The sequence below is a fragment of the Camelus dromedarius genome, chromosome 8 (assembly GCF_036321535.1).
Source record: "Camelus dromedarius isolate mCamDro1 chromosome 8, mCamDro1.pat, whole genome shotgun sequence".
NCBI lineage: Eukaryota > Metazoa > Chordata > Mammalia > Artiodactyla > Camelidae > Camelus > Camelus dromedarius.
The window spans coordinates 31,990,947-32,004,898 of NC_087443.1; the positions used below are offsets into that span (position 1 = coordinate 31,990,947).

The window sequence follows — 13,952 nt, forward strand, 5'->3', positions numbered from 1 at the left end:
CAGATCCGTTTCATCATTCCAAATGTGTCACCAAGTCCTGTTGATTTTGCCTCTTAAATATCTTTTGAATCCACCACTTATCTTTTTCTTTATAGCCACCCTGCCTCCTCTTCTGTGGATTACTTCAAATAGCCAACCTATGTATGGTGTCTCCACATTGATTCTTGCTCTTCCAATCAGTTCTTCACGTTGAGGGTGAATGATCCTTTTAAATAGGCAAATTTGCTTATTTTACTACCTCTGTTTAAAATCTAACAACATCCTTCCGTTGAAGATGGAGTTGTCTTAAACATGGGAGCAGTGGCCAAAATCTGGAACATGACTTACCCAGCTCTGCATTTTCAGTCTCAACTCATACCACTCTTTGCCTGGCTTTGCACTTAAGCTTAACTGGTTTTCTGCAGTTCCTCAAATGTGCTATGTTCCTTCCTGCCTTTGAGCCTTTGAGCTTTGGCATATGCTGTTCCTTTGCCTTATAATCGCTCCTCTCCCTTCCCTAGTTATATTCTCCTTCCTTAGGGAAGCTTGCTTTGACATCAACATCCCCACCCACCACATTGATTGCCCTACTATATGCTTTTATAATACCCTGTACTTTTCCTCTGTAGCATTTCTCAGACCTGTGTTTATATTTACTTGTGTGCTGTTTGGTATCTCTTCCACTAGGTGGGAGGCTTCTTGAAGGCAGGAATGTGTCTATTCTGTTAACCTCCAATGCTTGTCGAAGACTGATATGCTTTTTCCAGAGTCATCTTTATATGTACATTGCTTGGAAGCTTTGTGCCACTTCAGTCTGTCCTTGCTTGTGTGATGGACCACATTCTGTCCCATATTAACCACTAATATGGTTAGCTTATGTAGCTGACAGGCTTCTTTTGGGCTTGCACCTCTGAAGATAGGCTGGTCTAGGAAGTCCATAGATTGTTTTTCTGTGTAGTACCAGATGAATTAAATGTCCATGCGCCTCTATGAGAGGAGATCTACAAACATGGAATCATACACTTTTAAGCTCCAAGATGCAAATTGTTTCATTTGTATCAACCTTGAGAATCTTCTGAAACACCTATTAAAGATGAAATTCTTCTCCTGGAATGTGGCCGCATGGGAAATGAAATGTTCATCCTGACAGCTCACTTTCCTTTCAGATTCCAGTGACATTTTCCTTTAAGAAACGTGATTTTAGAAAGTGGCGGCTCAGATTCCTGATAAAATCAATATAACATGTCTTAATGTGTATATTTGCTACTGCTGAGGTGTGTAAAAATTCCTTATGTCTGATTCTAACTTGATGATCTTTTGAATGCTATATATTCTAAGTATTCATTTTGTTCCAGATGACTTGCATGTTAGATTAGGTATTGTTTCTGTTAAATCCTAATTAATAGACAGTATTTACTAGGAAAACTTCTTTTTTACTTCCTTAACTCCCTTTCTTCTTTCCTTCCTTCCAGCCTTATTGAGAAATAAGTGACATACAAGGAAGATTTCTTTCTTATGAGTCATTTGTGTAGTGTTTTGGATCAAGGAAGAAATGACTTGACCAAACTAATTTATAATCAAAGCCTAATGGTGGTACACATGTCCGTGGACTAGATCTAATACTGTGTTTCTTAACTTCAGATGCACATTAAAATCACCTGGGGAGCTTTTAAAATTCCTGATACCTAGGTGCACCCCAGACCAGTTGAGTCCGAATTTCTGGGAGCTGGACCAAGGCATCGATAGTTTTTGAAGCCCCCATCAGGTGATTCCAGTGTATAGCCAAGATTGAGAACCACTTGATTTGGCAAGAATTTCCCCTGTATATTCAGTAAAGGATTCACCCTTGCAGTGCATATCTGTATTGCTGTAGTGAATGTTTTAGACTTCCCATGTAAACCTCTTTTGGTCTGGCTATATTCTTAACTGGAAGAATGTCATCGTGGGCTTAATGAGGGTGGCATGGGCTGTACTGAGCTATGTGCCAGTAAGTGGGAAGCCCTTTAATGTATGATCACATTTAATCCTTACAACAACCTTATGATACTTAGGTATTATTCACTCCATTTTTATAAGTGAGGAAATAGGCTTAGAGTGGTTTAAATAACTTGCCCAAGGTTTCTTTGATTCTAAAGCCTCTTTAAGTTGAATCACTTCCCTTTCTAAGGTGCCTAGACTCTTAATAACACTTTGAGCCAACTACTTTTTCTGGTAGGCTTGTCCATATGCTAACAGACAGGAGGCTGGTTGAAAGCTGCCCTCATTGATAAGGCCTGGAAAGACAAAGGCCTGACAGAGTTGGTACAGTACAATCCCCAGCCCAACACAAAGGAAAACCACCTGGAAACTGTGGAGTTGCAGTCCTCTTCTATACATTTTGTTTTATAAAAACTGGCTGACTACAATAGATCTTAATGGAAGTAACTGGGCTTGGTTATCCTATGTAAAAACAAATGCAGAATTTTAGACATAGTCACTCATGCTATTTGGTACTGTAATTGAAATCATAAAAGCCGAAATACTGTTGATGAGGAAGTTTTTTTCCCTTAATTTTATGGTTCTCTGATGGTCTCTTAGTGCTTTATAGACTGAAACATTTCTCCTGGGATCTAGTAGTCTCATTTGCTTTAACACATCTGATTACTGTGGGTTCCAGAAGATAACCTTGGATTGTCAGAATTATTTATACGAGGAGGCCTAGGCAAGTAATGTAAATGAGCCAGCAGATGATTGAAGTGGAGTGAATGAAAGACAGTAAGGAGTGATGGCAACTATGATGAGCTCATGTTCCATGTTTAGAGACAAGCTCATGTTTCAGCATATTTTTGCCATGAGCCGCCAGATCTTCTAGTTTTTCTAAAGAACCTAGAAATCTGTATTTTTGGGTGAAGTTTCCCAACTTTTAGTGAAATCTCTTAAACAAAATATGCCTATGTGTTGCATTCAGACTGAAGGTTACCTGTTTACTCTCTGTGTTTTTGAATCTGCTCCGATTGGTGGACCCTGCTCTTTGCTAAGCTCTTTACCCTTATTTAATTAATCAAGGATAATTCCCTTAGGATGAACTTGTAATGTAGTTAATTTGCTCTCTGAAAGGACAAGGTTTTCCCTCTTCGCACTGTAGACCCATTGATTACTGGAAGTGCCTTGTGAGACTATGCCAGCTTTCCGTTTACTGAACTGCAGACCCAGATTTTGAATCTAACTGAGAAGCAAACAGGTGTTGGGCATAGTTATTCTTTCTGTATGTTGAGTTGGCTGTAGGACATCATTTTGCCAATGAGTGTAATGCAGCATGTTCTGTAAAGCCAATGACTTGTAATTTCCTCTACAAATACTGAGTTTTTACTGAAGCACTTTTCCATAAGGGAGTTATCTCTGGCCACATATGATTTAAACATGATGGAATTCTTTATTCTAGGACATTTTGACATAATATCCTTATATTAATTAGTTTTCTTTATATTATAGGCATATAGTTGGAAAGAGAGGGGACACTAGGAAGAAACTAGAAGTGGAGACCAGAACTTCTATTAGCATTCCTAAGCCTGGACAAGAAGGAGAAATTGGTGAGACTCAATATATATTAGTTATATTTGCAATCACTTTTGTGTGTGTATGGAGTAATGTGACCCAGCTGAAGTGTTTGGTGACTGTATTTTTTATGTGGTTCTGTAGCTATTGGCCTTTTTATAATGTGTCAGTATCAGTCTCCCAGATGAGGAAAGATGCAGTTGTACAGCCTCATCTTGATGGAGTACCTGAGCCTTCCCTTTATACTTCACTGTGCACTGATGGAATAAAGCTTCCAGATTTTGTTGTGGACTAGGAGATTTCTTTTATGCATTAGTAACTTGAGCTGGAGTCTTTAATTTTTTCAAGTTAGAATTAGAGAAAACCAATGAGATCAGCAAGTTCAAGATAAAGTTTAGCCCTTTCCATATTGTTCCCTTGTTTTTATCTTGCTTTGTACATGAGGAAGGAAATTATAAGAGTAATAATTAAAACAACAACTTTATTCAAATAACTGGTCAGGTGAGGACAAATAGTTTAGCAATAGAAATCAAGTCAGGAAGTGTACTAAAGCATCAGTGTGAACCAAGGGCACAGGCTTGTCATGTAAGGCGGCTTTGAATGAGGGGCACTGTAGGGGCAGAATTTTTAAAAACTCGTTCTAAAAAAACAGGACTTTTTCAAAGTCACATAAGTGCAGCAGCCTCCAGTAATCCATTTTCCGTAAACACTCAGGTTGTATTAAGTTTTAGGAGAAAAAATGACAAGTAGTCTTCTCATTTTATGCTCTGTACAAATAATGCTATGGCAGATCAGTAGCAGTTAACTTGAGAGCAGTGCTGTCCAAAAGAACTTTCTGTGATGGCGGTGTGTTCTGTGTGTGTGCTGTCCAGTACAGGAGCCACTGGCCACATGTGACTGGGAGTACTTGGAATGTGGCTGGTGTGACTGAGGAACTGTATTTTAAATTCTATTCAGTTCTAAGTCATTTAACATTTAATTTAACCAGCTGCATGTGGGCTCCTGTATTGGGCAGTGAGGTGATACAGTTTTCCCCAGCTCCTTGGTAACTTCAGCAAACTAGCTTAAGAACTTCAGTGACATTTTTGAAGGACTCATTAAAATAAATATCCAGTTCATTGGAATTCCAGATTAAAAAAAATTTGAGTCTTAAGTTTTAGAGTTCAAGTTACAAAAATTGAAATAATTTAATTAATTGCATTAAAGCTTATTTCTGCATCTATTTTAATCTGATTTAAAAATTAATATGTGCTTTCATAAAACAAAAGCTTGTAGAAATTCTATATAAAGTATAATGAAAGTCTCTTACATTATGAACCTCAACCATAATTGCTGTTAACAGTGGAATATGTTCCCCATTTTTTCTATCTGTATTGTAACATACGTATAATAATTTTTATTTTGGTAGAAATTATAACGTGGTATAAATGTGCAGACCTTAGTCATTTTAAGATACTGGAGCCATTCCAAAACTTATCCAGAAAAGGTTAGGCAGAGTTGTAAAGATTCCATTTTGACTTAAAAAGCACAAATATTTCAATGTGAAAAATGAGTGTGTCTGATCGTCAGAAGTAAGAATTTAGTGAAACTGATTTAATTGAAAAACAAGAGGGTAAACTGGCTTATTGGTCTTGTTGGGATGTAAAGTATATAGAAAAATCAAATTTATTGGTTGGAGTAAATGGGTTGTGATGTGAAATCAAGACTGCATTTGCATTGGTGTGGTATATGCTGTAATTAGTTATTTTCTTTTGCCTCTCCTAAATTAGAGAAACTGGAGAAGAAAATCTAGTAGGTTTTAATTTGTCCTCTAGATAAGGATCTGGTCTAGTCTGTTTGGAAGTCTCAGGCAGTGAGATTTAAGAAGATGCTTTTAAAATGATATTGTCAATGTAGTTAGGGAATTGTTTTTTTTTTTTTTTTAAAGTTTAACATCAGTACGTTTAATTATTTTCTTCCTGTATATCCGTAATTGGAGTCCTTGGACCCATGTCATGTAAATTCTGGGGTCCTCTCAGATATTTGTAGTTGTAGGGTATTTCTAACCTCATCATATTTGCTCTTTAGTCGTTGTTTGATCCACTTTGAATCTTTTCCTGGAAATCAGTCTGATCAGTTTCCTTTCAAGCGCCCTTTACAGTTTCTGTGTTTAAAAAAAAGAAAACATCTTATTTGTCTTATTCTCGACCAAACCACTTTCTTAATGAAAAAGAATAGATTTTAGTATTTTATACTAAATTTTTACAGAAGTAAAACTTAAACGTGAATTTTAAGCTTCCTTCCCCGCCATCTCTTTTCCTTCTAGTTTCTCACCATATTTTTCAGTCCCTATAGAGATCACTATAATTTCTACTTTCCTTTAATTTTGTCCCAGTTTGCCTTTGAACTCTTCTTTATCAGTAATTCTGTAGCTCAGTGTTTGAATGCCTGTTGGGATACTTCCCTTTCCTGAATATTTGTCTTTTGGACTCTTAAAGTAGTCTTTCTGAAAATATAAATAATGTTAGAAAATACTGTATCTCTACTTCTTACATTTTTTGGTTATCACTTATGTCAGTGTTTTACTTAGGCAAACAGTTCTTAGGTTTTCTTTTAATTCGTTTGTAATTTACTTCTTTTCCTAGAAATTTCCATCTTATTTCTCTACAACAAAATGGGTGTGATAATTTCATTCTTATTAAGAAATAGATAGGTTGTTCTTGTAGAAAATTTCAAGTGCTTTAATGGAAAATATTAGGACAAATGAATGGAATTATTTCTTTAACTTCTGTAGTTGCTTGGAAGGAACAAACTTTGTGGCCTTGAAAGTACATAGCACATTTTGCTACAATTACAGTTAATGTTTCAATGTTTTGTATTACATTTAGAAGTCTGTCCTTTATTTTTTAATAAATAATCTATTGAAATGCCAGTTTTGTTCATTGTTCATATCTTCTGTACCTTTCCTTACTTCCTGTTTTGAGCCAGGCACTGCCCGTTCTGGAACCTAGAGGTTTAATCTCTGCTTAAACAAAGATTGTGTAATCCCTAAATGATTTTTTTTTTTCTTTGCAGACTCTGGTGTAACTCTTTGTGGCTTTTTTCCTCCCTGTTTTCATTTATATATATATAGACAGCCCAGATCAAAGAAGGCCAAATTATACAAAAACATGGAAGTTTGATATCTATACATACAATACAGATATAGAAAAACATTTTTACTTCAACTTTCTATTTTCATATATGTAGGGTAGACATGTATAATATTATAGAATGTTCTCATTTGCTCTTTTACTGTAGTGAATTACTAAAAATTTTTGCCACAGTATTTTTTAAAATTGAGATAAAATTCACATAACAGAAAACTCCACTTTTTTTGCTCTTGGTTTTTTATTGTTATTTGAATCTCTATGTGATATATTCTTGATTTTTTTGGTTATGGTAGAATATATACAACATAAAATTTACTATTTAGACCACTTGAAAATGTTGAATTCAGTGACATTTAGTATATTTACAGTATTATGCAAGCATCACCACTATCCAGTTCCAGAACATTTTTATCACCTGACAAGGAAGCCCTATACCCACTAAGCAGTCACTCCCCCTTCCTCCCTACTTTCCAGCCCTTGCCTACCACTAATCTGCTTTCTGACTCTGAATTTGCCTGTTTAGGTATTTCCTATAAATGGAAACATATGTGGCCTTTTGTGTTTGGCATCTTTAACTTAGCGTAATGTTTTCAAGATTCATCTATGTTTTTGCATGTATCAATACATCATTCCTTTGTTTTTGCTGAATAATATTTCAGTGTAGAAGGTACCACGTTTTTTTATTCATTTATTGGTTAATGGACATTTTGTGTTTTTCCTCCTTTTGGCTTTTGTGAATAAAGCTTCTACGAACAGTTGTACAAGTATTTTTTGAATACGTGTTTTCACTTCTTTTGAGTTCCTATCCAGCAGTGGAATTGCTGGGCCTTTTGGTATTTCTCTGTTTAACTTTTCCAGGAATTGCCAAACTTTTCCATAGCAGCTACATAATTTTACAGTTATACCAACAAGGTATGAGGAATTGCTTTGTAGCTTTTGAACTTGTTTTTCTGCTGTATCAGCTGGGCTTAAGATTATTCTGTTTTTGAACCTTGTTCTTCTTAGATTGAATTCATTAGCAGCTTTATTATCCTTGGTACTATTGCCTGTTCATAATTATGTGCACATTCAGAACAGTTTCAGCTCCCCAAGAGATAACAGTATCAAGGGGTCACCTATTTTACAAGCATTTGATGGTCCTTGGGCATGTTAACCTTTTTTTTTTTCCTTGTAGTAATCACTGGCCAGCATCGCAGTGGTGTGATTTCAGCCCGAACTCGGATTGATGTTCTTTTGCTCACTTTTAGAAGAAAGCAGCCCTTCACTCACTTCCTTGCCTTCTTCCTCAATGAAGTTGAGGTTCAGGAGCGATTTCTGAAGTTCCAGGAGGAAGTACTGGAGAAGTGCTCCATGGTAAGCAGCAAACAGAACAAAACAAAAAGTTAAAGAAAAAAATATGAATAGTACCAAAATGGCTCATTTTGTAGAAAAGTGCAAATGTCTTCTACCAAAAAAGGTATCCATTCCTGATGGTTTCTTTTAATTCTGAACTGAAAAAAAAAAAGAACATAGACATATCAACACATAAGTGTCTATGTAGTATAGAAATAGCCTTTAAAAAATTTCAAGACACAAAACAATCATCCTAGTATACACACTGTTCTGTACCTTGTGGGTGTATATTTTTATGAATTTTGACACATGTATAGATTTATGTAGCCACCTGCCACATTCAGCATACAGAACAGTGCTGCTCCCTCCAAACTCCCTCATGCTATTGCTTACAGTCTCTTCTTCCTCACCCCAGACTTTGGCAATCACTGATCTCGTCTTGGTCACTGTTGTGTTGTCTTCCTGAGAATGTCACGTAAGTGGTATCATACAGGACCAGTCTCAAAAGGTTATATACTGTATGATTCCACTTACAAGACTGGTGTTTCTCACTCAGCATAATGCCTTTAAGATTCGTCCAAGTTGTGTGTATCAGTAGTTTGTCCCCTTTCATTAGTGTTTCTAGTTTTGGGCAGTTAAGAATAGAACTGCCATAAACATTTGTGTCCAGCTTTTTATGTGAAGATAGTTCTCATTTCTTTAAAGTAAATCACCAAGAGTGGAATTGCTGGAATATATGATAGGTATATGTTTAACTTTATGAGAAACCGCCAAAATAATTTTTAGAGTGCCTGTACTGCTTTGCATTCCCGTCAGTAACATAAGAGAATTCCAGTTCTGCATCCTTGCCAGCATTTGTTGGCGGTGGTGTTTTCATTTTAGCCATTCTAATAAGTAAGTATTGATATCTTACTGTGGTTTTAATTTGCATTTCTCAAATGGCTAATCATGTTGAACATCTTTTTAATGTGCTTTTTTGCTGTCCTTATATCCACTTTGGTGAGGTGTCCATATCTTTTGCACAATTTAAAAGTATTTTCTTACTGTTGAGTTTTGAGAGTTCTTTTATATGTATTCTGGATACAAGTCCCTTCAAGTATCTGTGATTTCCAAATATTTTTTCCCAGGTGTAGGTTATCTCTTCATTCTTTTATCAGTGACTTTTACAGAGCAAAAGTTTTAAATTTTGATAAAGTCCAATTTATTAATTTTTCTTTTATAGATCATACTTTTGGTATTATGTCTAAGAACTTTTTGCCTAACCCCAAGTCACAAAGGTTTCCTCTTACAATTTTTGTAGTTTTGCTTTTTTATATTTAGATCTGTGATCCAGTTAATTTTTGTATAAGGTGTAAAGTTTAAGTTGAGGTTCATTTTTTTGCATATGGCTGGCCATGCTGTGTTTTCTCAATCTTGTAGTAAAGACAGGAATAAAAGCATGTGGAGTAAAATAGAACTGTGGTTAATATTTTTTTTTTTGGTTCTTGAGACAGATGGTCCTCTGTCTGATTCTGGGGTCCTCAATCTGTGTAGACTTGGGCAAATTAACCTCTCCAAATCTTTACAGCCTGCCTTGGAGAATTGCAGGAAGGATTAAATGATATAACACAAAGTACTCACCATAGTGCTTGATACATAATAAGCATTTAATAAATGATAACTGTTCCTCCTGCTATTTTTATGGCTGGTTAAAGTTATTAGGATTACTTGGAGTATTCAGAGTAGAGAAGAACTATCTTTGATAGTTGTAGGCAAAGTCAGTGACCATGTTTTTGGTGAAAATTTTTATAAGATCCTTCCTTCTCTTCTCTTCCCTTCTTCCTTTTTCTTTTCTCCTTTTTCCTTTCCTTTATCTTGTCTGTCCCATGCATGTTGCTCAAGCTGGGTCTTCTGTGTTAGAATATAGCGAGGTATAGGTATGCAGATACAGAAGTACTAGAGTCCAAGTACTTCTGTGGGACAGGAGGTGAGAATTGGTAAGCTTGATTATTTAAGGAGGCTATGATGGTGAAAAGATTCAGACTGGGCAAATGTGAGTAGACAGTATGGAACTGTATAATCCATTTTTAAGTGACTTCATTGGCATATACAAAGTCAAATACTGTATCTATCTATCTATATATATTCTTAGTGATATATATGCTAAGTAAACCATCAGAATATTACTAAGTGTCATTAGTAAACCATCAGAATATCTTTTTTCATCTTAACATTTCACAGCAAGATGATGTCATTGTCAGTGGGAGTGGAGGGTGGGGTAGAAGAAGATCAGGAACACTGGAGCTTCAGTGTGGTCTGGTAAATTTTGTGGGGGTGGTGCTGGAAAGTTTTGAAATTGTGTTACCTTGTAAATACCACTTATTGAACCTCAGTGATTTCTCCCCCCCCCAGTACTACAGATACTTTGTATGCGACAAGCAGATTGTAATAAATTAGCCTTTTTCTTTCTGTGTGAGTGAATGAGTGAGTGTGTGTGCGTGTGTGTGTGTGTGAGTGCGTGTGTGCTTTCTCACTTTTTGCTTTCTCACTCTTCTTTTGGCTCCTGACATGGGCTGACAGGGAACAAATACTGGAATGATTGCTTTAACTCGGCTGGGATAAGATTGGGCACTATGATTGTCACGCTAGCCTTAATCAGTCTGCAGTACTTCCTTTCTGCTTTCAGGGAGACTGCATACTGATACTGTCTTCTTCCTGCTTTTAAATCAGGTCCTCATAACAGCAGGGAAGGAAGCACAGCATACAAGAGTAAATAAGTAAGGGGCCATTATCTTCCTATTATATGGAGGAAATTTTTAGTAAATTTTCATTCTGATGTTAGAAGACAGGCTGTAAAACCACATGGGCATTTTCTGCTTTTATTCCTCCAACTTAGGAGAGTTCCCTTCTAGCAGCTTTGGAGAACATATAACTGTTCATTGAGATAGCAGTTATTTCCTGAAATATGGTGTGGCACTCGGTCTTGCTTTGATTCCTCTGAAACTCATTTGAAATCTCTATGAGAGTTTCTTCATCTCTAAAATAGAAGTGGTCTCAACATTCTCTTATTTACAAGAAAAAGATGAGGGAGGGTGTAGCTTAGTGGTCGAGTGCGTGCTTGGGATCTATGAGGTCCTGGGTTCAATCCCCAGTGCCTCCACTAAAAAATAAATAAATAAACAAACCTAATTACTTCCCCCCACCCCAAAGAAAAAAAGATGATATCTCTTGGTATAAAGTTGGCTCAAACATTTTTTAATATACATCTGTATGTATTATATACATTTATTAAAATAGAATTATGTTACACACATTGTTGTGAAACTGCCATTTTGATTGAACACATTTCAGGTCAAGACATACAAATCTAATAATTACTGCTTTTAATTGCTGTGAAGTATTCTATTCTGTGAATTTATCCTGACTTATTTAATCAATCCTGTATTGATGGACCATTAAAGGAAATTATTTCTATTAAATAATGCTGTAGTGAACATTTTTGTAAATGCATCTTTATGTCTTTGGCTTATGATTTCTTTGGGATACGTTTTAGGGTAAATTCTTAGAAGTAGAATACATGAGTTAAGGGAATATAAACTTTAAATTTTTGATAGTTTGTTTTTCCATTTTATTTTAAAAATCAACTTTATTGTTGTAACTTACAATATAATGCACTTGTTTTAAGAGTACACTTTGATGAATTTTGAGAAACATATACAGCAGTGCAATAGCCATCACAAAGAGGATGTAGAACATTTCCATCACCCCAAAAAGTTCTCTTGGACCTCTTTGCAGTCACTTCCACTCCCTGCCATCTCATCTACCAGTGATTCCAGGCAACCACTTATCTGCTGTCTGTTATTATTAGATTTCCCTTCACTAGAATTTCATATAAATGAAAATTTATATGAAAATCTCTGTGGCTTTTTTTGGACTCAGCATAACACTTTTGAGTACCATTCATGTCAATGTGTATTACAGTAGTTCATTTCTTTTTACTGGTGAGTTTATTCCTTTGCATGAATACACCATAATTTGTTTATCCATTCAGCTTTGGGTGGTTTCTAGTCTTTGGCTGTTATAAATAAAGTTGTTATCATTTGTGTAGAAATATTTGTGTTAAATATGTGTTTTTATTCCTCTTGGGTACATACTTAGGGGAATAATTGTTGGATCAAGTGCAGATATCTGGTTAGTTTTACAGAAAACTGTCACAGCTACTCCCAAAGTGGTTGTACCTCTCATACCGCAAATAATGTATGAGAGTTTAGGTTGCTCCACATTCTTGCCAACATTCGGCGGTCTCTGTCCTATTTTGATTTTGGCCACTCTGGTAGGCGTGCTCTGGTGGCTTGTGGTTTTAATATACATTTCCGTGATGGGTAATGCTGCTGAGCATTTCTTCATGTGCTTGTTGGTCATTTGTGTCTCTGCCTCTGTGAAGTGTCTGTTCAAATCTTTTGCCCATTTGTTTGTTGTTGCTGGTGGTACTTTAGTTTCTTTTTATTACTTTTTTAGTGTGTAAAATGTATATAACATAAAATTTACCATTTAAGTGGTTTTTTTTTGGAGGGGGTTTATTTCTTGCTATTGAGTTATTGTGAATTATTACAGGTTGTAGATATATGTCCTTTATCAGATATGTGTTTTACATCTACTTTTTGGCGTCTGTCTTAGGTTTCCTCATGATTAAGTTGATGTTATGCTTAGAGAACTTGATGTTCTCAGAGTACTACATAGGTGATGTTGTATCTTTCGAAGGATATCACACCTAGGGGCGTATGATGTTCATCTGTTTTTCCCAAGTGATGTTACATCTAGTCAAGATGTTGCCCAGATTGCTCCTGATAAGCCAGAACATTGCAAACCACTTCCACTCTTCCCCATCTGCCTTGATGGAGGAGCAGAAATTGAGTGGCTTCCTCCTTACTCGTTCTAGGGAAGGGGTAGGGCAAGGGGTGGACAGAAAACATGAAATTTCCTACCATTTTGAGTGTAGCTTTCCTTTGGTTAGGCATTTGCTTGGGTTGTTGCAGGTTCTTAACTGGTTTCTAGAGTTCTCCCAAGGCTACTTTGGTCTGTATATTATTGTTCACTTGGTGTTTTCTACCAGGGAATGAGGGCCTGGATCTTCTTAGTGTGCCATCTTGCTGATGTTGCTCCAAGTTTGGATATTTTAAGGCGTTATTTCCTTTTTTTTTAGGCATTATTTCTTTAAATATCTTTTCTCTTCCCTTTTCCTCTTCTCTGGAATTCTAATTTCACTTATATTAGACCAATTGATATTAGTACACAGATTGCTGAAGCACTGTTTTGTTTTCCAGACTTTTTTTTCGCTCTCTCTGCTTCAGTTTGGATAGTTTCTGTAGCTATTTCTGCAAGTACACTGATTTTTTTTTTGAAGTGTCTAGTTTGTTGTGAATCCCATTTTTATTTTTGCCCTTATATTTATCTCTTGAAGTTCCATTAGTTTCTCTTTTTATATTATCCTTTTTGCTCTTCTGTATCTTCACGTTTTCCTTAAAATAGTTGAGCTTATTTATAGTAGCTATTTTAAAGTCATTCCATTAGCATCGTGGCATTCGAGATCTATAGCTGTTGGTGGATTTTTTTTTACCTGCTTATAGGTCACATTTTTCTGCTGGTATATCTGGTAATTTTTTATTGGATGCTGAACATTGTGAATTTGTTGAGAGCAAAATTTTTTTTTCCTTTAGAGAATCTGAAACGTTCTGGAAGATAGTTATTTGTGGATCAGCATAATCATTCCAAAGCTTGTTTTTAAAGCCTTTTAAGGACAGATCTAGAGTATTCCTTACTCTAGAGCTAGTCTAGCTTTACTACTAACGTGTGTCCCTCCTGGAATCCTTTTTTCAGTGCTCTGTGTATTCAAGAGTGGTGTCTCCACTCTGGCTCATGGGAACTTGAGTGTTTCCCTGCTGCTTGAGCTTTGGGTATTGTTAGACTTACACTTCCCTGGTAGTTGTTCTTAATCTG

General features: G+C 36.0%; 1 protein-coding gene across 6 annotated transcripts in view; it reads left to right on the forward strand.

Annotated features, from left to right (window-relative positions):
* ASCC1 (activating signal cointegrator 1 complex subunit 1) overlaps positions 1–13,952 on the forward strand; it is an 87,685-nt gene that overhangs the window by 3,177 nt on the left and 70,556 nt on the right. For all 6 annotated transcript variants that reach the window (XR_004139607.2, XM_010984188.3, XM_031461100.2 and 3 more), the window contains exons 4-5: positions 3,451–3,548; positions 7,819–7,997. Coding sequence is in view for 5 of the 6 variants with exons in the window: in XM_010984188.3 (XP_010982490.1) it covers positions 3,451–3,548; positions 7,819–7,997 (277 nt within the window). In the remaining variant the exon portion in view is untranslated. The remainder of the gene's footprint in view (positions 1–3,450; positions 3,549–7,818; positions 7,998–13,952) is intronic.